General features: G+C 44.9%; 1 protein-coding gene across 5 annotated transcripts in view; it reads left to right on the top strand.

Moving 5' to 3' along the window:
- The window catches only part of LOC140716871 (collagen alpha-1(XV) chain-like), a 327,765-nt gene that overhangs the window by 190,495 nt on the left and 113,709 nt on the right, over positions 1–23,561 (top strand). For all 5 annotated transcript variants that reach the window (XM_073030228.1, XM_073030003.1, XM_073030091.1 and 2 more), the window contains 2 exons: positions 13,849–14,001; positions 15,069–15,095. In XM_073030228.1, coding sequence (XP_072886329.1) covers positions 13,849–14,001; positions 15,069–15,095 — 180 coding nt within the window. The remainder of the gene's footprint in view (positions 1–13,848; positions 14,002–15,068; positions 15,096–23,561) is intronic.

The following is a 23,561-nucleotide window of genomic DNA, read 5'->3' as shown; positions in this document are numbered from 1 at the left end:
CAAGGCCTTGGTGAGACCGCACCTAGAGTATTGTGTGCAGTTTTGGTCCCCTAATCTGAGGAAAGACATTCTTGCCATAGAGGGAGTACAGAGAAGGTTCACCAGATTGATTCCTGGGATGGCAGGACTTTCATATGAAGAAAGACTGGATTGACTAGGCTTATACTCACTGGAATTTAGAAGATTGAGGGGGTATTTTATTGAAACGTATAAAATTCTAAAGGGATTTTCTGCCTCTACCATCTCCCTTGGCAGGGCGTTCCACTCTCTGTGTATAAAACTTAACTCCGATACTCCCCCCCCCCCCCCATCCCCCATACTTTTCACGTGGGTTCCTCCGGATGCTTCAGCTTCTTCCCACATTCCAAGATGTATGGGTGTTGGAGCAGGAAGCATGGCAGCACTGGAACACCAGCTAGTGTAATGCGTTGGGAGATCAATTCCCACTGCTGTTTGTGCTATAGGCATCCCTTAGTCTCGAGACACCATGGATCTGCGCCTTGGGAAGTTTCCAGGGCGCAGGCATCCCTTAGTCTCGAGACACCATGGGTCTGCGCCTTGGGAAGTTTCCAGGGCGCAGGCCTGGGCAGGGTTGTATGGGAGACCGGCAGTTGCCCAAGTTGTAAGCCTTCCCCTCTCCACGCCACCGATGTTGTCCAAGGGAAGGGCACTAGGACCCACACAGCTTGGCACCGGTGACGTCGCAGAGCAATGTGTGGTTAAATGCCTTGCTCAAGGACACAATACGCATACAACCTTGCCCAGGCCTGCGCCCTGGAAACTCTCCAAGGCACAAATCCATAATGGATGCCTGTTCATGCATTCTCCTTGTGACCGCATGGGCTTCCTCCCATATTCCCAACGTGTACGGGTTATTAGGTTAATTGGTCACATGGTGATGCTTTGTTGATGCAAAGCAACGCTTTTCAATGTTTCGATGTTTTGATGTACATGTAACAAATAAAGCTAATCTTTTGAAGATCTTTTATCTTTAGAACTCTGAGGCGCGGTGGACCATGGATATTATGTCCTAGTGGTCTATGTGTTATGCATATCAGGGCAGTACAATATGGAGAGCAAGCTGTTGCCCATTTAGCAGGCTCCCCCTCTCATGAAACCTCCACGTGAGTGGGTATAACAGCAAGGCGGTGGACATTCCTGAAGGTTGTTATAGCCGGGGTGGTAGTAGGGATGAGCTCCCACTATCTAGTAAATGCTCCAATGATGTGCGTCTCAAATAGCCTCTGACAACCAAGTCCAACTCCTGGCCTTTATGCTTGGCTTAGCTACTAAGCCCCGTGGAACTGATTCTACTGACAGGAGAAGGGGCAAAGGTGGGTTACTGGTGACTTAAAACCAGTCACTTCAGGCAGATGGGGCTCATCAGCCGTGATTGGCAGCTCATCTAGGAGAACGGTAACTCTGATTTCATTTAAATCTAGAGATAAGCAATGAAATGCTGGCTCAGCTCCAAGTTCAAAGTTCACTATTTATCAAAGCACGTATGCTTTGCCAATATGATATGGTTTCACTGGGCAAGAGGAATCGAGGCAGGCCCCGTCACAGATTCGAAGACAGCATGAAAGCTAACATTCACACACTGGGCTTCTACCAAAACAGCTGGAGCAGATTGCACAAGACCGGAGTGGCTGGTGAGCCTTGGTTCAAACCGCTCACAGCAACCTGGAGGAGAGATGTCCAGTGGTCCTGATCACTGCCTGACAAAGAAGGAAAGCAATGCCAGTGACTCCACTCGCTGATCCAGCACAGTTTTCAAGGCCTTATTGTGGACATCTGTCACTCACAACTTGAACTCAACCACCACCTACAAACACACAACAGAACTACAGAGATCTAACTATCATCGTCAGATATGACGGACTGCCAATCTTCAGTGCGATATACAACCTTGAGATTTATCTCCTCACAGGCAGCCACAAATCAAAGAACCCCAATAGAATCTATTTTTTTAAAAAAGACCATCAGACACCCAATGTGCCGAAGAAAAAAGTAAGCAAATAACTAACGTTCAGAACTGAAGTTCAGGAGAGTCCTCAGCCATGAAGCCAGTCCCAGACAATCCAGGACTGTTAGTTGCAGTCTACAGCCTCACTTGAGGCTGACTCACTTGAATAAGTAAAACAAATTGTGTATGGGAGTGAACAGCTTTTATAGCTGATGTCATTGGATTTGACCAGGGGCTTTCCACTGCGTGCTATAACTCAGACAGACTGACTTCCCAGAACTCTTACACTTTGCTCTTACTTTGTTCTGTAGTCAGCAGGTGGTCAGCTCTTGCGGTGTTCTGAGGGGAGTGGAAGTGAAGCCAAATAAGGCAGTATCAGTCTACATCTCAATCCGCTGCACTGGGAAGTGAACCCAGTCTACGTGGTGCCCTGCTCTGTGCTGAATTGGAATTGGAGCAGTTTTTGTGCCCCTGATCTAAGAAAAGATTTCCTGGCACTGGAGAGGGTCCAGAAGAGGTTCACAAGGATGATTCCAGGAATGAAAGGGTTATCATACAATAGACAGTAGGTGCAGGAGTAGGCCATTTGGCCCTTCTAGCCAGCACCGCCATTCACTGTGATCATGGCTGATCATACACAATCAGTACCCCGTTCCTGCCCTCTCCCCATATCCCTTGACCCTGCTATCTATAAGAGCTCCATCTAACTCTCTCTTGAATGCATCCAGAGACTTGGCCTCCACTGCCTTCTGGGGCAGAGCATTCCACATATCCACCACTCTCTGGGTGAAAAAGTTTTTCTGCATCTCAGTTCTAAATGGTCAACCCCTTATTCTTAAACTGTGGCTTCTAGTTCTGGACTCACCCATCAGCGGGAACATGTTTCCTGCCTCCAGTCTGTCCAATCCCTTAATAATCTTATATATATATATATATATATATATATATATATATAATCCCTTAATAATCTCTTATATATATATATATAATCTTATATGAGGAATGTTTGATAACTAGAAGCCTGTACTTGCAAGAGTTTAGAAGAATAGCAAGGACATTTCATCGCAACTTAACGGATATTGAGAGGCCTAGATAGAGTGGACAAGAATAAAATGTCCCCCGTAGTGGGAGAGTCCAGGACAAGGGGCACAACCTCAGAATAGAAGGATGTCCATTTAGAACAGAGATGAAGAGGAATTTTTTTAGCCAGAGGATGGTGAATCTGTGGTATTGATTGTGTAGATGGCTGTGGAGGCCAAGTCATTGGGTATATTTAAAGCAGAGGTTGATAGGTTCCTGATTGGTCAAGGTGTCTAAGGTTACGGGGAGAAGGCAGGAAAATGGGGTTGAGAGGGATGACAAGCTAGTCATGATGAAATGACAGAGCTGCTGGATGGATTGAATGACCTAGTTCTGCTCCTATCTCTCATTTTCTTAAGTTTATTATTGTCATGTACCGAGATACAGCAAAAACAAAGCTTGTCTTGCTTTCTGATCATACAGATCGAATCATTATGCATTGAGGTAGAATAAGGTAAAACAATGACACAAAGGTTGTGGGTAGTGTGGAGGGCTGTCAGAGGTTACAGCGGGACATTAATAGGTTGCAAAACTGGGCTGAGAAGTGGCAGATGGAGTTCAACCCAGATAATTGTGAGGTGGTTCACTTTGGTACCACTTATCATGTTAAGCAGCCTCTTGTCTGGCACCTTGTCAAAGGCCTTCTGAAAATCCAAGTAAACACCTTCCACTGACTGTCCTTTGACTATCGTGCCTGTTATTTCCTCAAAGAATTCCAAGCCAGCAGGTCAGGCAGCATCTATGAAGCAAAATAAACCAGTTTCTGCCTGGTCCTTCATCAGGAGGGGGAAGGTGAATGGATAGGGGAGATGAGATGAAGTGTGAACTTCGACCCTTTACCTTTTCCACCTTTCACATCCCAGCTTCTCACTTAATTCCCCCCTCACAAATTTTAATTCTGGTTTCTTCCCCGTTTCCGGCTCTAATGAAGAGATTTGGCCCGGAACATCAACAGTTTATCCCTCTCCATAGATGCTGCCTGACCTGCTGAGTTCCTCCGGCAGTTTGTGTGCGTTACTTAGGCGGTGATGATTGTTAACATAAACAACACTTTTCACTGCATGGTTCGATGTACGTGTGATAAACTAATAAATAAATTTGAATCTTTATTACTTGGAGTGTGGGTAACCTAGGGTAAATGCAAACAGGCTTTTTCCACAGAGGACGACAACTAGACATTATGGGTTAAGGGTGAAAGGTGAAATGTTTAAGAGGAACCTGAGGGGGAAACTTCTTCACTCAGAGGGTGGTAAGAGTGTGGAACGAGCTACCAACACAAGTAATGGATGTGAGCTCAATTTTAACATTTAAGAGAAGTTTAGAGAGGTACTTGGATGGCAGGGACATCATGGATGGTCTCAGTGCAGGTCAATGGGAGTAGGCAGTTTAAATGGTTCGGCACAGACCAGATGGGCCAAAGGGCCTGTTTCTGTGCTGTACTTTTCTGTGACTCTATAACTCATAGAGGGGTGTGAATAAGGTGGACAATCGAGGCACGACTGCACAGGTGTGTGGACATCAGCGAGTTAGACCGACGGGAAGAGTTTCAAAGGAGAGAATTTTTTTCTTCAGCGGTTTGATCGAGACTTGACTGCACAGGCGCGAGGACGTCTGCAAGTTAGACCAGCGGGAAGAATTTTAAAAGAAGACAGCTTTATGGGGTGGGTGAGAGAGTAGAGGGAGTCAGAGTAGGAGGGATTGGATGGGGCTTCGGCGATAGCAGGTCGAGGTGAGGTAAGTTACTTGTGAAGAATAGGAAGTATGTGTGTGAGGCTGGTGTTCTGTACTGGGTGTCAGTACAGCTCCTTACGGACCGGGTGAGGGAACTGGAGATGCAGCTCGATGACCTTCATCTGGTCGGGGAGACTGAGGAGGTGATAGAGAGGAGTTATAGGCAAGTAGTCACACCGGGGCCTCGGGAGACAGATAAGCGGGTAACAGTCAGGAGAGGGAAGGGCAAGAGTCAGGTACTAGAGAGTACCCCTGTGGCTGTACCCCTTAACAATAAGTATTCCTGTTTGAGTACTGTTGGCGGGGGGGGGGGGGGGGGGGGGGGGGAGACCTACCTGGGGAAAGCAACAGTGGCCAGTGAGTCATACTTCAGTGGTTGGTAAGTTGATGGAGAAGATCCTGAGATGCAGGATCTATGAACATTTGGAGAGGGATAATATGATTAGGAATAGTCAGCAAGGCTTTGTCAAAGGCAGGTCGTGCCTTATGAGGCTGATTGAATTTTTTGAGGATGTGACTAAACACACTGATGAGGGAAGAGCAGTAGATGTAGTGTATATGGATTTCAGCAAGGCATTTGATAAGGGGCCCCATGCAAGGCTTATTGAGAAAGTAAGGAGGCATGGGATCCAAGGGGACATTGCTTTGTGGATCCAGAACTGGCTTGTCCACAGAAGGCAAAGAGTGGTTGTAGACGGGTCATATTCTGCATGGAGGTCGGTGACCAGTGGAGTGCCTCAGGGATCTGTTCTGGGACCCTTACTTTTTGTGATTTTTATAAATGACCTGGATGAGAAATGACCTGGGTTAGTAAATTTGTTGATGACACAAAGATTGGCAGTGTTGTGGATAGTGTGGAGGGCTGTCAGAGGTTACAGCAGGACATCGATAGGATGCAAAACTGGGCTGAGAAGTGGCATGTGGAGTTCAACCCAGATAAGTGTGAGGTGATTTATTTTGGTAGGTCAAATATGATGGCAGAATATAGTATTAATGGTAAGACTCTTGGCAGTGTGGAGGATCAGAAGGATCTTGGGGTCCGAGTCCATAGGACACTCAAAGCTACTGCGCAGGTTGATTGTGTGGTTAAAAAGGCATATAGTGTATTGGCATCCATCAATTGTGGGATTGAGTTTAAGAGCTGAGAGGTAATGTTGCAGCTATATAAGACCCTGGTCAGACCCCACTTGGAGTACTGTGCTCAGTTCTGGTCACCTCACTACAGGAACGATGTGGAAGCCAATGAAAAGGTGCAGAGGAGATTTGCAAGGACGTTGCCTGGATTGGGGAGCATGCCTTATGAGAATAGGTTGAGAGAACTTGGACTTTTCTCCTTGGAGCAACAGAGGATGAGAGGAGACCTGATAGAGGTGTATAAAATGATGAGAGGCATTGATCATGTGGATAATCAGAGGCTTTTTCCCAGGGCTGAAATGACTAATACAAGAGGGCATAATTTTAAGGTGCTTGGAAGTAGGTACAGAGATGTCAGGGGTAAGTTTTTTACACAGAGTGGTGAGTGTGTGGAATGGGCTGCTGGCGACAGTGGTGGAGGCAGATACGATAGGATCTTTTAAGAGACTTTTGGATAGGTACATGGAGCTTAGAAAAATAGAGGGCTATGGGTAACCCGAGGTAATTTCTAAAGTGAGTATATGTTCGGCTCAGCATTGTGGGCTGAATGGCCTGTATTGTGCTGTAGGTTTTCTGTGTTTCTATTATCATAGCCTTTACCCCAGGGTCCAACATCTGAGATACAAGATAAGATAAGAAATGTTTAAGAGAGTCCTGAAAAGTAACTTCTTTACCCAGACAACACACACAAAATGCTGGTGGAACGCAGCAGGTCAGGCAGCATCTGCTGTGTTCCACCAACATTTTGTGTGTGTTGTTTGAATTTCCAGCATCTGCACATTTCCTCGTGTTTGTTCTTTACCCAGAGTTTAATGAGGACCTGGAATGAGCTGCCAGAGGAAGTGCACAAGGCAAATACATCTAAGAGGCTTCAGATAGATACATAGTGTTGTCTTGGAGGGTTATGGGCCGAATGCTAGCTACTGGGACTAACAGGGAGATGCTGTGGTTAGCATGCACCTGTTGGGCCAAAGGGCCTGTTTTCATGCTGTATTAATCTGAGATAGTGAATTCGGCCCAGTACATCATTAGTAAAGCTCTCCCAAGTATTGAGCACATATATATGAAACACTGTCATAGAAAAGCAGCATCCATCATCAGAGATTCTCATCTCAGTGTGACAGCAGAGGAGACCATGGTCTTCATTGTGACCATGGAGGAGACCGTGGTCTTCATTGTGACCATGGAGGAGACCGTGGTCTTCATTGTGACCATGGAGGAGACCGTGGACCTCATTGCAGCACTGGAGGAAACAGTGGACCTTATTGTGGCAGTAGAGAAGATCTTGGACTGACATATTGGAATGGGAATGGGAATGCAACCTCGGCTTGCTGAGGGAATCGGGCCTGCAGTCCTTGGAGTCACCTGATGCCGGTGGCCGGAGTTGTGGACGTCGTAGGCGGTGTCCGCGGAAGCAAGGCGAGCGGGCAGGAGTCCGTGCCAGGAAAAAGCAAGCCCTAGCCAACCGGCTCTCCCGTCCATTCTGCTCTCCAATGGACATTAAATTGGACAACATCTGTGGCAACGAAATACTCGATGGGAGTTCAGAAACGGACGGAATCCCAGACGCCTCCATTCAGCTGTTTATTTATGTAACAGATTCTTCCCCAAGCCATCGGACTACCAACCTACTGCCCTCTGCTGTGCCTATTGTCTTGTTTATTATTTATGGTAATGCCTGCACTGTTTTGTGCACTTTATGCAGTCCTGGGTAGGTCTGTAGTCTAGTGTAGTTCTTTTCTGTGTTGTTTTTACATAGTTCAGTGTAGTTTTTGTATTATTCATGTAGCACCATGGTCCCGAAAAACGTTGTCTCGTTTTTACTGTGTACTGTACCAGCAGTTATGGTCGAAATGACAATAAAAAGTGGCTTGACTTGACTTGACTTGAAATGGATCTCTTTCCCTTGTGAATTCAGCAACTCAATTAGAGAGGTTCCTGTAGATTCTCTCTCTCTCCATTTGCCTTTCTGGACATGCGGCAGCATCTGGCAACACTTGCAGGCTGCTCCCCCCACCCCCGGCACATTCTCAGGCCTGTTGGTTGTTAACATAAACAACACATTCCTCTGTGTGTTTCAATGCACAAATGAACTTGAATTTTGCTGTCTTCCCCTGCAGACAAGCACAGACCACGGTTTCTCTGTACAGTGCTTCCTCCGTTTAGCCCACCAGAGTGTCGGTTAGTTACTGCCTGTTACTCCGCTGGTATTTAGGGCAGCAATGAAGATCCTCCAATTCTATCTGTCCATGGCCATCTTCTCTATTGTGTGGTTCAGGGTCCTCACTTCTGCCTCTACGTACGGTGCCAAGTTGTCTCAAGTCTCTCACATTTCCTCTGTCAGTCAGGGGTCCAGTCTTGATGGTGGAGTTGCCCTATCTTCTCATCTCCTGCCCAGTCCATTTCAAAGATTCTTCATGATGATTGAGTTTTAGTTGTGATTTTAAACTGACAATCTGATGACTCGGAGTGAGAATATAAGCATTGGGCTAAAAATCACACCATTATCAGAGACACAGGATGACATCATTACAGGCACAATCACAGTTTGCATTGGAGAAACAAATTCTGATAATTAGTATCAACTTCCAACAGCTCCTAAAGATTTTAACAAGAATCTTGTTAATGCTGTTTCACATCTAGAATGGCAAATGAAGGGAGAGAAAAGTCCACAGGACCCTCTCTAATCATGTTGTTGAATTCACAAGGGAAGGAAACCCATTTCAGTTTGAATTCCTGTTCCTATTCCCATTCTGACACAACAGTCCATGGTTTCCTTTACTTCCACGATGAGGTCACTCTCAGAGTAGAGGAACAATGCCTCATATTTCCTTCTGGGTAGCTTCCAACAAGATGGCATGAACATCAAATTCTCAACTTCAGGAAATTTCTCCCCCCACTTCCTTCCATTCCCCATTCTCTTCCCCTCTTACCTCATCTCTTCACCTCACTTGTCCATCACCTCCCTCTGGTGTCCCTCCTCCTTCCTTTTCTCCCATGATCCACTCTCCTCTCCTATCAGATTCCTTCTTCTTCAGCCCTTTACATCTTCCACCTATCATCTCCCAGCTTCTTGCTTCATCCCTCCTCCTCGATGGCTCTGCGAAATGAAAATTGAAATTTTATCACCCAAGAAAGTAGGGATTGGATTACAAGAGGTGAGCTGGGGGTCTATTCAATAAAGATGCTTATGCTTTTGTCCATATTCCTTCACATCTATTTTATCCACATATTGTACAAACCATTTTTTAAGCATTAGACTTGCTTTGGCCTCCACATCTTCCTCTGTCAGCTTGCTCCTTATATCAAACATTGTCCATGCTGACCACAGCATCCCTCCCTACTGGTCCCAGATGCCCATAGTCCTCCAAGCCCTTCCCCTTCATCTACCATTCCACATGCCTCTTCAATGTTGCAATTGTACCTGTCTCAAACACTCCGTCTAGCAGCTCATTCCAGGCACCCACATGCCTCTTTGTAAATAAAATTCAAAGTATCATATACTACCTTGAGATTCACTTTCTTGCAGGCATTTACGGGAATCAGAGGCATACAAAATTATGAGGGGTATAGATACGGTCAATGCAAGCAGGCTTTTCCCTCTGAAGTTGGGTGGAACTACAACCAGAGCCCATGAGTTAAGGGAGAAATGTGAAAAATTTAAGGGAAACATGAGAAGAAACTTCTTCGCTCAGAGGGTCACAGGAGTGTGGATCGAGCTGCCGGTGCAAGTGCGGATGCGAGCTTGATTTCGATGTTTAAGAGAAGTTTGGATAAGTACATCGATAGTAGGGACATGGAGGGCTATGGTCCCGATGCAGGTTGATGGGAGTACGCAAGTTAAATGGTTTGGCATAGACTAGGTGGGCTGAAGGGCCTTTTTCTGTGATTTTCTATGACTAAGAAATACAATAGAATTTATTAAAACTATAAATAACAAAGACTGACAACCAACAAGCAGGAGAAGGCAAACTGTGTAAATATTAAAAATAGTAACTAAATAATGTTGAATTGTAGAGTCAACCTTGTGCGGCTGGCTATACGCCACTTGTCCCTCTGAGAAGTGACCCTAAAAGCATCACTGACCTGGCATTGCTCAATGAGTCCTTGAAAGTGAGTCTGTGGGTTGTGGAATCAGTTCTGTGTCGGGGTGAGTGAAGTTATCCACACTGGTTCATGAGCCTGATGGTTGAGGGGTAATAACTGTCCGTGAATCCAGTGGCGTGGGACTTAAATTTCCTGTACCTCCTGCCCGATCGTAGCAGTGAGAAGAGAACGGGAAAGTTATTTGTTTAACCCACGTGATTGTTCGGGGTTCAGATTATCCCCATCCATGGTCGCAGAGGTGAACATTGACTGGTAAAGTGCATGGTTCCCAAATTCTGCATGTTGTTTTTCACCATTCCTTTCAGTCCTCATCTGACTAACACAGCTATTTATAACAGCAGTCTGTGGGAGTCCTGAACTCTGCTCCAGACTGTTGGGCTGGACTATAAGGCGTTGGTTTGGTATCTTCTATTGATAAGATCTCTGTGAACATGTTACATCTACCTCAGGAATCTGCCCTGCCCACAGATACAAAGCCTCGGCTGTGTTCATGTTTAACTGTAGAAGCCCAGGTTTCAGAGCCTTTGAGTGAATTGCAGCAGATGGAGATGGTCCAGGTTTTGTGTGGCCAGGGAAGGTCTCATTCACGCAGACCCTTAATCCTGATCCAACATCCAATATGAAGGGTCTTGGCACACAACATTGAGTTTTTATTCCTCTCCATAGATGCTGCCTGACTTACTGAGTTCTTTCTGCATTTTGTGTGTTACTCTGGATTTCCAGCATCTGCAGAATTGCCTGTGTTTAGAACGTGGTAGAATGTTTGGGGCTGATACCAATTCTACAACCTACAGACCGGAGCACCAGGCCATCAGACAGATGAACTCACTCTGACACAATTGTATCTCTAAGCTATATTGACTGCGCTGTTGAATATCTTACTGAACATCCTATTGATTACAAATTATTGTAATTTTCACATTGCACACTCAGATGGAGATGTAAAGGTTTTTACTCCTCGTGTACGTGAAAAGTTAGATATGGCCCTTGTGGCTAAAGGGATCAGGGGGTATAGAGAGAAAGCAAGTACAGGGTTCTGAGTTGGATGATCAGCCATGATCATACTGAATGGCGGTGCAGGCTCGAAGGGCCAAATGGCCTACTCCTGCACCTATTTTCTATGTTTCTATGAAAGATGTGAGAAATAAAGTCAATTCAATTCAATTTGATACAACTCGTGTTCTCAGTATTAGTTTTTTAACTATTTATCTATTCGTCTATAGTATTTACACATTTGTTTGTTTATTTGTTTGCTAGTTTGTTCTTTATTTTGCACAATTTGTCATCTTTTGCATCGTGGACCCCCACCATCTTCACCCACTGCAACACCGAACTAATTCCACAACCTACAGACTCACTTTCAAGACTCGTTACAACTCCTGTTCTCAGTATTTATTTTTGATTTCTATTGTTTTTTTTCTGTATTTGGACATTTTGTCTTCTTTAGTATGTGGGTTGTCATCACTCTTTGTTTATGTATAGTTTTCATAAATTCTACTGTATTTCTTTATTTTCCTGTAAATGCCTGCAAGAAAATGAATCTCAAGGTACTATTTGGTGACGTAAGCTTACTTTGATAATATACTTTGACGTTTCACACTTCAACAGGATGAAGGGTCTCGGCCCAAAACACCGACTGTTTATTCCCCTCCATTGATGCTGCCTGACCTGCTGAGTTCCTCCAGCATGCTGTGTGTGTGTTGCTCTGGATTTCCAGCATCTACAGAATCTCTTGTGTTTATGAATATTTTATCTGACTTTCTGCACTAACACCACGTCCTTTTATTCCCAGAATTTTCAAAAAACTAACAGTCTTTGTCCTGAATATAATCATTGACTGAGTGTCATGCCTATTGTGTGTGGAGAATTTTAAAGATTCTGCACCTCTGGGTAAAGAAATCTCAACTCTTTCATCCTTTCATTCCGAGCCACTGCCCTCGTTACAGACCCTGATAGCCTGAGAAAATACCAGATCTGTATCCATCCACCCGGCCAATCTCCACAGGAATTTTATAACATTTCAGTCACATCATCCTTCAATCCTCAGAACCCAGGAGAACATAGGACTGGTCTCTTAAACCGGGAGTTCCCAACCCGAGGTCCATGAACACGTCGGTTAATGGTGAGATTCCATGGCATCAAAAAAGATTGGGAACCCTGCCGCAAACCATCCTCATATCTCAAGCTTCCATCTCAGAAATCAAGGCGATGAACATTCTCAGCACAACAGAGCGTGCAGATGCTGTAAATCCAGAGCAACACACACAAAAAAAAAACTGGAGGCCCAGTCCTGAAGAAGGGGTTCAGCCTGAAACGTCGACTGTTTATTGATTTCTGTAGTTCCTCCAGTAATTTATGTGTGATGGATCTTCACTGCATTCCCTCTATCAGATGTAGGGAGTCCAGGCCTGTATAATTAGAGAAAGTCTCTGTACTCTCGTGCTCCAGTCCTTTAGCACTAAAGGTCAACATACCACTAGTGCTGATCGCCAGGTGGCGGGGAGGGCTTTTTACATGATGGGTAGGCACCCCTGGCCAGACATTCCACGCACCAACCACTCTCAGTGTATAAAGCTTCTGACATTTCCCCCAAACATCAGAGCCCTGCAGAAAATTGTAAACTCAGTCAGCTCCATCATGGGCATGAGCCTGTCCAGCATCCAGGACGTCTTTAAAGGCCAATGCATCAAAAAACAGGGTCCATCATTAAGGACCCCATCAACCAGGACACGTCCCCTTCTCACTGCTACCATCAGGGAGGAGGAACAGGAGCCTGAAGACACACACTCACCAATTCAAGAACAGCTTCTTCCCCTCTGCCATCAGATTTCTGAAAGGACTTTGAACCATGAATACTACCTCACTACTTTTTTGGACTACTTATTTAATTTAACTTCATTATATTTATTTATTTACTGAGATTTTTTTTTATTATTATGTATTACATTATACTGCTACCACAAAACAACAAATTTAATGACATATGCCAGTGATATTAAACCTGATTCTGATTCTGACCATGAGACTCATAAGCTGTTCCTTCCCCCAAGCTGTCAGACTGATCGACGTGCCCACGCTCTAACCGACCCCACCCAAAGCCCCATTAGGCAGGGCATCAAGCAGGGAGAAGGCAGGAGAATGGGGTTGAATGGGGTCAACCATGATGGGATAGCAGAAAGGAGTTGATGGGCCGAATGGCCTAAATCTGCCCCTATTCCATATCCACATCAGTAAGTCAGTATCTATATTTAATTGTTTTTTTGTTTAAAGATACAGTGAGGAGTAGAGTAGGCCCTTCTTAACCCTTTGAGCCATGCCACTCCAGCAACCTCTGACAACCCTGATTTAAGCCTAGCCTAATCACAGGACAATTTACCTATCCAGTATGTTCTTGGACTGTGGGAGGAAACTAGAGCACCCAGGGAAAACCCATTCATTCCAGGGGAAGGATGTATGAAGAATCCTTACAGAGGATATTAGAATTGAACGCTGAACTCCGTAACGCCCTGAGCTGTGATTGTGTTGTGCTAACTGCAGTGTTACTGTGGCGTCCTTGTAAGCTCGAGTATGTAACAGTTACTTGTACATTGTGTTTTACAGTATAGATTGCTTTTATATTTCTCTTTATTGTGTTTTTATCATTTGTATTGCATTCTTTATGCTTATTGTGGTTTTCTTTTGTGCCGTCTCGGATCTGGAGTAACAGTCATTCCACTCTCCTTTACAGATGACAATAGATAACCTTGAATCTTGAACGTTTTCCTCCAATCAGCTTAAAATGGTTTCTTACAATATCACCCTACCTTATGTTTTTATTGACTTACCCGTAGGGTGAAGACATAGTGAGGTTGCCTGGACTCAAGGGCGAGAAGGGTGAACAAGGAATCCCTGGCCCCCCTGGCCCACCCAGCACGAGGGAAGGTCGTCCTGCTGAACTTGGCCCACCAGGCCCAGCTGGTCCTCCTGGAAAGGACGGAAGAGTGGTGAGTGAATTAACCCGTGAGCTTTCTCGGCTCCGCACCTTTTCTTCTGTTTAACTGAACCCTGATCAAAAGAGATAATGTTTCTGAACAGTACAAGCTGGAGACCACACACGCACGCACCCGCACACACGCACACACACGCACACACACACACACAAACATACACACACACACACACACACACACACACACACACACACACACACACACACACACACACACACACACACACACACACACACACACACACACACACACACACACACTGTAAAACCTCTGATGCTGTCCTCACCCACATCTCCTCCATTTCCCAAACATCCACGCTTACTCCACCTTCTCTCCGCTTGAACAGTGGATGGAGTTCCTCTTGTCCTTACCTACTATCCCATGAGCCTTTGCATCTAGCTCATCATCCTCCACAACTTCCGCCATCTCTAGAGAGATCCTACCACCAAACATATCTTTACCTTTCCACCCTGCCCACCCCACGCTTTCCACAGGGATTGCTCCCTCCATGTCCATATCCATTTATCCATCCCAAATAACGGTGGCCTACGTGCTACACCTGCCCCTACACTTCCTCCCTTACCTCCATCCAGGGCCCCAAACTGTGAGGCAACACTTCACCTGTGAACCTGCTGGGGTCATCTGTTGTGTCCAGTGCTCCTGATGCAGCCTCCTCTACATTGGTGAGACCTGTCGGAAATGGGGGGACCGCTTTGTCGAGCACCTCCGCTCTGTCCCCCAGAAACAGAACTTTCCGGTAGCCAAACATTTTAATTCTGATTCCCGTTCTTGTTCTAACACGTCGGTCTTGGGCCTCCTCTGGTGCCACGATGAGAACACACCCAGGGTGGGGGAGCAACGCCTTATGTTACATCTCGGGTTGCTTCCAACCTGGTGGCATGGATCTCAATTTCTGACTTGTTCAGTTCTTCCAGCATTTTGTGTATGTTGCTCTGGTTTAAGATCTACTGATGTTCAAGCTATGATCCAAGTCGATGAGGCTTAACTTGTATCTTTCATTCCCATGAGGACTGCTTTCTAACTATGCTCTGTCATTGCAGGGGGCCCCTGGAAAAGATGGACTGCCTGTAAGTATGCCGGTCGTTGTGCGGAAGTTGATCTGCGGTATGCTGAGGATCAATGTGATGGCACAGAGGATGCTCAGTTTGCTCACTGCTTTATGGGAAGCACTTGGAAGCTTTAGGGAGGGTGCAGAGGAGATTTACCAGGATCAGAGAGCACGCCTTCTGAGGAATGGCTGAGCGAGTTACGGGTTTTTTCTTTGGAGTGAAGGAGGATGAGAGGTGACTTGATCGAGGCGTACAAGACGATAAGAGGCATAGGTAGAGCGGGCATCCAGAGATTCTTCTCCCAGAGTGGAAAAGGCTACAATGAGTGGCATTATTATTTTAAGGTGTTTGGAAGAAAGTACAGGGGAGATCTCAGAGGTAATTTTCTTTTTACGTGGAGTGTGGTGGATGAATGGAACACCCTGCCAGGGGTAGGGGTAGAGGCAGATAAATTAGGTACATTTAGGAAACTGTTAGATGGGCACATGGATGATAGAAAAATGTAGGGCTACAATAGACAATAGACAGTAGGTGCAGGAGTAGGCCATTCAGCCCTTCTAGCCAGCACTGCCATTCACTGTGATCATGGCTGATTATACACAATCAGTACCCCGTTCCTGCCCTCTCCCCATATCCCTTGACCCCGTTATCTATAAGAGCTCTATCTAACTCTCTTTTGAATGCATCCAGAGACTTGGCCTCCACTGCCTTCTGGGGCAGAGCATTCCACATATCCACCACTCTCTGGGTGAAAAAGTTTTTCCGCATCTCTGTTCTAAATGGCCTACCCCTTATTCTTAAACTGTGGCCTCTAGTTCTGGACTCACCCATCAGCAGGAACATGCTTCCTGCCTCCAGTGTGTCCAATCCCTTAATAATCTTATATGTTTCAATCAGATCCCCTCTCATCCTTCTAAATTCCAGTGTATACAAGCCCAGTCGCTCCAATCTTTCAACATATGACAGTCCCGCCATTCCGAGAATTAACCTTGTGAACCTATGCTGCACTCCCTTAATAGCAAGAATGTCCTTCCTCAAATTTGGAGACCAAAACTGCACACAAAACTCCAGGTGGGGTCTCACCAGGGCCCTGTACAGCTGCAGAAGGACCTCTTTACTCCTATACTCAATTCCTCTTGTTATAAAAGCCAGCATGCCATTAGCTTTCTTCACTGCCTGCTGTACCTGCATGCTTGCTTTCATTGACTGATGTACAAGAACACCTAGATCTCGTTGTACTTCCCCTTTTCCTAACTGGACTCCATTTAAATAGTAATCTGCCTTCCTGTTCTTGCCACCAAAGTGGATAACATCACATTTATCCACATTAAATTGCATCTGCCATACATTTGCCCACTCACCCAACCTGTCCAAGTCACCCTGCATTCTCATAACATCCTCCTGACATTTCACACTGCCACCCAGCTTTGTGTCATCAGCAAAATTGCTAATGTTACTTTTAATCCCTTCATCTAAATCATTAATGTATATTGTAAACAGCTGCGGTCCCAGCACCGAACCTTGCGGTACCCCACTGGTCACAGCCTGTCATTCCAAAAGGGACTCGTTAATCGCGACTCTTTGTTTCCTGTCAGTCAGCCAATTTTCAATCCATGTCAGTACTCTGCCCCCAATACCATGTGCCCTAATTTTGCCCACTAATCTCCTATGTGGGACTTTATCAAAAGCTTTCTGAAAGTCCAGGTACACTACATCCACTGGCTCTCCCTTTTCCATTTTCATAGTTACATCCTCAAAAAACTCCAGAAGATTAGTCAAGCATGATTTTCCCTTCATAAATCCATGCTGACTCGGACCGATCCTGTTACCGTTATCCAAATGTGTCGTAATTTCATCTTTTATAATTGACTCCAGCATCTTTCCCACCACTGACGTCAGGCTAACCGGTCTATAATTCCCTGTTTTCTCTCTCCCTCCTTTCTTGAAAAGTGGGACAACATTAGCCACCCTCCAATCAGCAGGAACTGTTCCTGAATCTATAGAACATTGGAAAATGATTACCAATGTGTCCACGATTTCTAGAGCCACCTCTTTAAATACCCTGGGATGCAGACCATCAGGTCCCGGGGACTTATCAGCCTTCAGACTCAACAGTCTATCCAACACCGTTTCTTGCCTAATATAAATTTCCTTCAGTTCATCCTTTAGCCTAGTTCCTTTGGCCACTATTACATCTGGGAGATTGTTTGTGTCTTCCCTAGTGAAGACAGATCCAAAGTACCTGTTCAACTCATCTGCCATTTCCTTGTTCCCCATAATAAATTCACCCGTTTCTGTCTTCAATGGCCCAATTTTGGTCTTAACTATTTTTTTGCTATTCACATACCTAAAGAAGCTTTTACTATCCTCCTTTATATTCTTGGCTAGTTTACCTTCGTACCTCATTTTTTCTTGGCGTATTGCCTTTTTTGTTATCTTCTGTTGCTCTTTAAAAGCTTCCCAGTCCTCCGGTTTCCCGCTCATCTTTGCTATGTTATACTTATTCTCTTTTATTTTTATACTGCCCTTTACTTCCCTTTCAGCCACGGCCACCCCTTACTCCCCTTAGGATCTTTCTTCCTCTTTGGAATGAACCGATCCTGCACCTTCTGCATTATTCCCAGAAATACCTGCCATTGTTGTTCCACTGTCTTCCCTGCTAGGGTATTGTTCCATTGAACTTTGGCCAGCTCCTCCCTCATAGCTCCATAGTTCCCTTTGTTCAACTGTAATAATGGGCTACATCGGAGGGAAGGGTTAGATTGTACAAATGCTGAAAATCTAGAGCAACAGACAAGATACTCAGCAGGTGAGGCAGTCTCGGTCCGAAATGTCAACTGTTTATTCCCATCCATAGATGCTACCTGACCAGCTGAGCTCCTCTAGAATTTTGTGTGTTAGATTGATCTCAGAGTAAGTTAAAGGATCAGCACGATGGGCCAAAGGGCCTGTACTGTGCTGTAACATTCTCTACTCCATGTCACTCTTACGGAATCAACACTGATATTCTGATGATCAGAAACAGGAGTCTGGAAATCAAATTGGCAGACAGAGGAAACCAGGGGGTAAGACAGCACAAGAAGTAATGGCTAGCAGTGTAGTGATGGGCCAATGGGCCTCATCAGCCGTGGTTGGCAGCTCACCTAGGAGAAGGAAAACTCTGAGCTCAAACATCCGCTGCTATATGCACTTATGGGAAACACTTCCGGACTAATCCTTGAGGAAAATAGGGAGCTGCGGTCCCTATAGTAGTCCTATGTTGAGTTCAACGCAGACTGACATCTCCTGAGACGCCACTGGTGCCAAACTGTATCAGTCTCGGCCGTTCCTTTGGATTCATCAGCTGCGTGGAGTGGGGGAGCAGCTTGCTCTCCATATCGTACTTCCCTGGCTGGGCTAAAGGCTTTCACAGGCCGCTGGGGTGCCACATCCATGGCTGACCTCAGCCAACACAGGGCCTCATTCATAGTGATGGAAATTGTGTTAGGAAAGCACACACATCCGAGGCAACAGAAGATGCAACATCGAAGAGGCTGTCAAGGTAGCAGCGAATATCCTGTTTAAAGGCCTATTGAAGAAAGTAAAGGACAGTTGGGGTTTTGATTTGTCTGTGGTTGTGCATTGATAGAGTTAGATGAAGAGAAATGATACGACAAAAGATTGTATGTGTTAAGACCATATAGGAGTAGAATGAGGCCATTTGGCCCATTGAATCTGCTCTGTATTTTCATCATGGCTGATCCAATTTTCCTCTCAGCCCCAATCTCCGTATCCTTTCCCCGTATCCCTTCATGCCCTGACCAATCAAGAATCTACCAACCTCTGCCTTAAATATACATAAAGACTTGGCCTCCACAGCTGCCTGTGGCAAAGAATCCCACAGATTCATCACTCTCTGGCTGGAGAAATTCCTCCTCATCTCCATTCTAAAAGGACACCTCTCTATTCTGAGTCTATATCCTCTGGTTTTAGACTCTCCCACCGTAGGAAACATCCTCCCCACATCCACTCTATCAAGGCCTTTCACTATTTGATAGGTTTCTAGGAAAGTAAGTAAATAAATAATACTGAAAAAATGATTTGTGACCAGGCTCGATGGGCCAAGTGGCCTAATTCTGCTCCACAATCTTCTGGTCTTGTGAGCTTATTATTATCGTTCCTCATTTCTTTTTGTGTTTGCAGAGTTCGTCAGTCTTTCTTTGTAGCTTTCATTGACTCTACTATTCATCTCTGTACTACTGTCGGTGCTTGCAAGCAAATGGAGCCCACAGTGACATATACATACTTAGATAGTGAATCAGAACCTTGAACATTGAACCTTTCTGGGTTTCTAATCCGGAAGCCTAGACTAAAGACTGAGAGACATGGGTTCAAACCTCCCCACAATACTCAGCAATTCAAACCTACTTACGGTAAGTAAATCTGGGAAGAGTTCAAAGTACATACTGTACACGTCACCATATACAACCCTGAGATTTGTTTTCTTGTGGGCATACTCAATAAATCCAACAACCACAATAGAATCGATGAAAGGGACAACCAGTCTGCATGGCAAGTGTGCAAATGGGAAAAAAAAGAAAAAAATAAATAGATAAATAGGTAGATAGATAGGTAGATGAATGAGCAAATAGACAAATATTGAGAACATGAGATGAAGAGTCCTTGAAAGTTAGTCCATTGGTTTTGGAACATTTCAGTGATGGGGCAAGTGAAGTCGAGTGAAGTTATCCCCGCTGGTCAAGGGCCTGATAGTTCAGGGGTAATAACTATTCCTGAACCTGGTGGTGTGGGTCCTGAGGCTCCTGTACCTCCTTCCTGATGGCAGCAGTGAGAAGAGAGCATGACCACAACACTCCGTGTAGATGTGCTCAATGGTAGAGCCTAGCTACTTGAACTCATTAAAAGCTTCAGTCCTATTTCATGTATTATGTGACAGGATAAACCTGTAGATGTGTAACTTATTCTCCTTGCAGCACAGTAGTGTAGGGGTTAGTGCAATTGGTTTACAGTGCCAGCACTCCCTGATCAGGGTTCGAATCCCATTTACTCATGGGGCAAGTGAAGATGCGTGAAGCTCTCTCATCCCGTTCAGGAGCCTGATGGGTAAGAGGTAATAACTGTTCCTCAACCTGATGATGTGGGTCCTGAGGCTCCTGTACCTCCTTCCTGAAGTGAGTGAAGGTAAGAGTGGAGCAAGTTGATTGCTATAAAAGCCATCTCATTCACCAGTGCCTTTGAGGAAAGGGAATCTGTCATTCTCACTCGATCTGATCTTGGTACGATTATGAACTCTCAATGTAGGGTCTGAAATAGCCAAGCAGTTGTACGAAAGTGATTCTTCAGGCAGCAGCAACAAGACCAGGGATGTACTCTGTATCAATTACAGTATCGTTTTCAACAAGTCATTTGCAGCACCATCAAAATGTGTTGTTATATTTGCTCGACAACAGCAGGTGATCCAAGAGCCATGTTTTTGTGATCATATTGCCACCATTATATCTCCCTATCCACAACTGTGTTGATAGGTGTTTCCATGCAGAGACCCCATAGAGACAAGGTCTCTTCCTCACACTTTCCAAATCAGAATCAGTTTTAATATCACTGGCATATGTCCTGAAATGTAGCAGGCCAGGCAGCATCTATGGAAATGAATAAACAGTTGATGTTTCGGGCCAAGACGCTTCATCAGGTCATGATCATAAGACCATAAGACATAGGAGCAGAATTAGGCCACTCAGCCCATCGAGTCTGCTCTGCCATTCCATCATGGCTGATCCTGGATCCCACTCAACCCCATACATCTGCCTTCTCGCCATATCCTTTGATGTCCTGATCGATCAGGAAACGATCAACCTCCGTCTTAAGTATACCCATAGACTTTGCCTCCACCGCAGTCAGTGGTAGAGCATTCCACAGATTCACTACTCTCTGGCTAAAATAAAAATCCTCCTTACCTCTGTTCTAAAGGGTCGCCCTCAATTCTGAGGCTGTGCCCTCTAGTTCTGGATACCTCCACCATAGGAAACATCCTCTATACATCCACCCTATCTAGTGCTTTCAACATTCAGGAGGCTTCACTGAGATCCTCCCCCCCCACCCCGGTCGCATTATTTTAAATTCCAGTGAGTACAGGCCCAAAGCTGCCACACACTCCTCATTTGTTAACCCCTTCATTCCCTGAATCATCCTTGCGAACCTCCTCTGGACCCTCTCCTATGACAACACATCCTTTCTGAGATATTGGGCCCAAAACTGTTGACAATACTCCAATGGCCTGACTAGTGTCTTATAAAGACTCAGCATTATCTCCTTGCTTTTATATTCTATTCCCCTTGAAATAAATGCCAACATCGCATTTGCCACCTTTACCACAGACTCAACCTATAAATTAACCTTGTGGGAGTCTTGCACCAGGACTCCTAAGTCCCTCTGCACCTCTGATGTTTGAACCTTCTCCCCATTTAGATAATAGTCCACACTATTGTTCCTTTTACCAAAATGTATTATCATACATTTCCCAACACTGTTGGGAATCACTCCGGGATCAGCCATGATGAAGGATCGCAGCCGAGGCATCATCTGTTTGTTCTCTTCCATCGATGCTGCCCGGCCTGCTGAGTTCCTCCAGCACTTTATGTGTGTTACTTTGGATTTCCAGCATCCACAGATTTTCTCGTGTCCTGACAATTGTTGTTTTATGCAGAAGCATATTAATACAGATAAATAAAAGATCTATAAATTACAGCATAAAATATGTTTTTGATAATTAAGTAAGGAATGCAAACAGAAAACAAAAAATATATATATTAGTGTAGTATATATGTGTACATCATCCATTCAGATATCTGATGGCAGAGGGGAAGAAGCTGTTCCTAAAGTCTTGAGCGTGTGTCTTCAGGCTCCTGTACCTCCTTCTTAACGGCAGCAATGAGAAAAGAGCATGTCCCAATAATGATGGATGCTGCCTTTTTGAGGCATCACCTTTTGAAGATGTCCTTGATGCTGGGGAGGCGAGTGCCCACGATGGAGCTGGCTGAGTTTGCAACATTTCTGCAGCTTTTTCTGATCCCGTGGAGTGGCCCCTCCACACTAGATAGTGATGCATCCAGTTAGAATGCTTCCAACCGTACACCTGTAGAAATCTGCAAATCTTTGGTGTGCTACAGAGTCTCCTCAAACTCCCAGTGTAATATAGCCACTGTTATGCCTTCTTTCTAACTGCATCACTATGTTGTGTGGATAACTTCAGAATTGAATTGAGCAATGATGTAATGATCTAGGCGTAACACACACCCGAACCTACTCCACCTTAACCTATAACCTAAATAATTAGTGTAGTGCCATTTTATCCTTCCATTTCACCTATTCAATCAACTTTCAATTAAGGCCATAGCCACAGATTTAGGCCATTTGGCCCATCGAGTCTGCTCCACCATTCCATCATGGCAGGATGTCTAACATTTCGTCAATATAGTGACTGGCTGCATTACAGCCTGGTATGGGAATACCAATGCCCTTGAATGGAAAATCTTACAAAAATTATTCAATATGGCCCAGTCCATCAAGGGTAAAGCCCTCCCCACCACTGAGCACATCTACACAGAGCGTTGTCGCAGGAAAGCAGCATCTATCGTCAGAGACTCCCACCACCCAGGTCATGTTCTCATCTCAATGCTGCCATCAGAAAAAAGGTACAGGAGCCTTAGGCCGCACACCACCAGGTTCAGGAACAATTATTACCCCTCAACCATCAGGCTCTTGAACTAAATTCTCTCTGCCCAGAGGGGACAACTTCACTTCCCCCATCACTGACTGTTCCACAACCTATCAACTCACTTTCAAGGACTCTTCATCCCATATTCTCGATACTTATTGATTATTTATTTATTATTATTGTTGTTGTTCCTTTATTTTATTTCTTTGTGTATTTGTTGTCTTTTCTGGCTGTCTGTCTTAAACACTGGTTGTCAGCCCTGTTGGTGAGGTTTCTCATTGATTCGATTAGGGTTACTCGACTTATCAATTATGCCTGCAAGAAAATGAATCTCACAGTTGCACATGGTGACATATACGTACATTGACAATAAATTTAATTTGAACTTCCAACTTCGATTTACTTTCCCTCTCAATCCCATTCTCCTGTCTTCTCTCCATAACCTTTGACACCCTTACTAATCACCTGCTTTAAATACACTCGATGACTTGGCCTCCACAGCTCCCTGTGGCAGTAAGTCCCACAGATTCACCACCCACTTCCTTCTAATAACTTATGAACTTTCAAACAGTCTGCCCTCTATGGACTCTGTTTACACTTCTGGCGCTGCCTCGATAAAGCAGACAGCCTAACCAGGGTTAGTTTGATACTGAATAGGTTAAAATTTGGGCTTGTAATGTGCCTATAAATGTTCTAGGTTTATAGGCAAAGCTGGATAGGGTACTTAGTAAGGCCTTACTTCAAGCAGTGTGGAGTTTTGGACCACTTAT

Source organism: Hemitrygon akajei, chromosome 1 (assembly GCF_048418815.1).
Source record: "Hemitrygon akajei chromosome 1, sHemAka1.3, whole genome shotgun sequence".
NCBI classification, from domain to species: domain Eukaryota; kingdom Metazoa; phylum Chordata; class Chondrichthyes; order Myliobatiformes; family Dasyatidae; genus Hemitrygon; species Hemitrygon akajei.
This window is presented reverse-complemented; position numbering and strand designations above follow the sequence as displayed.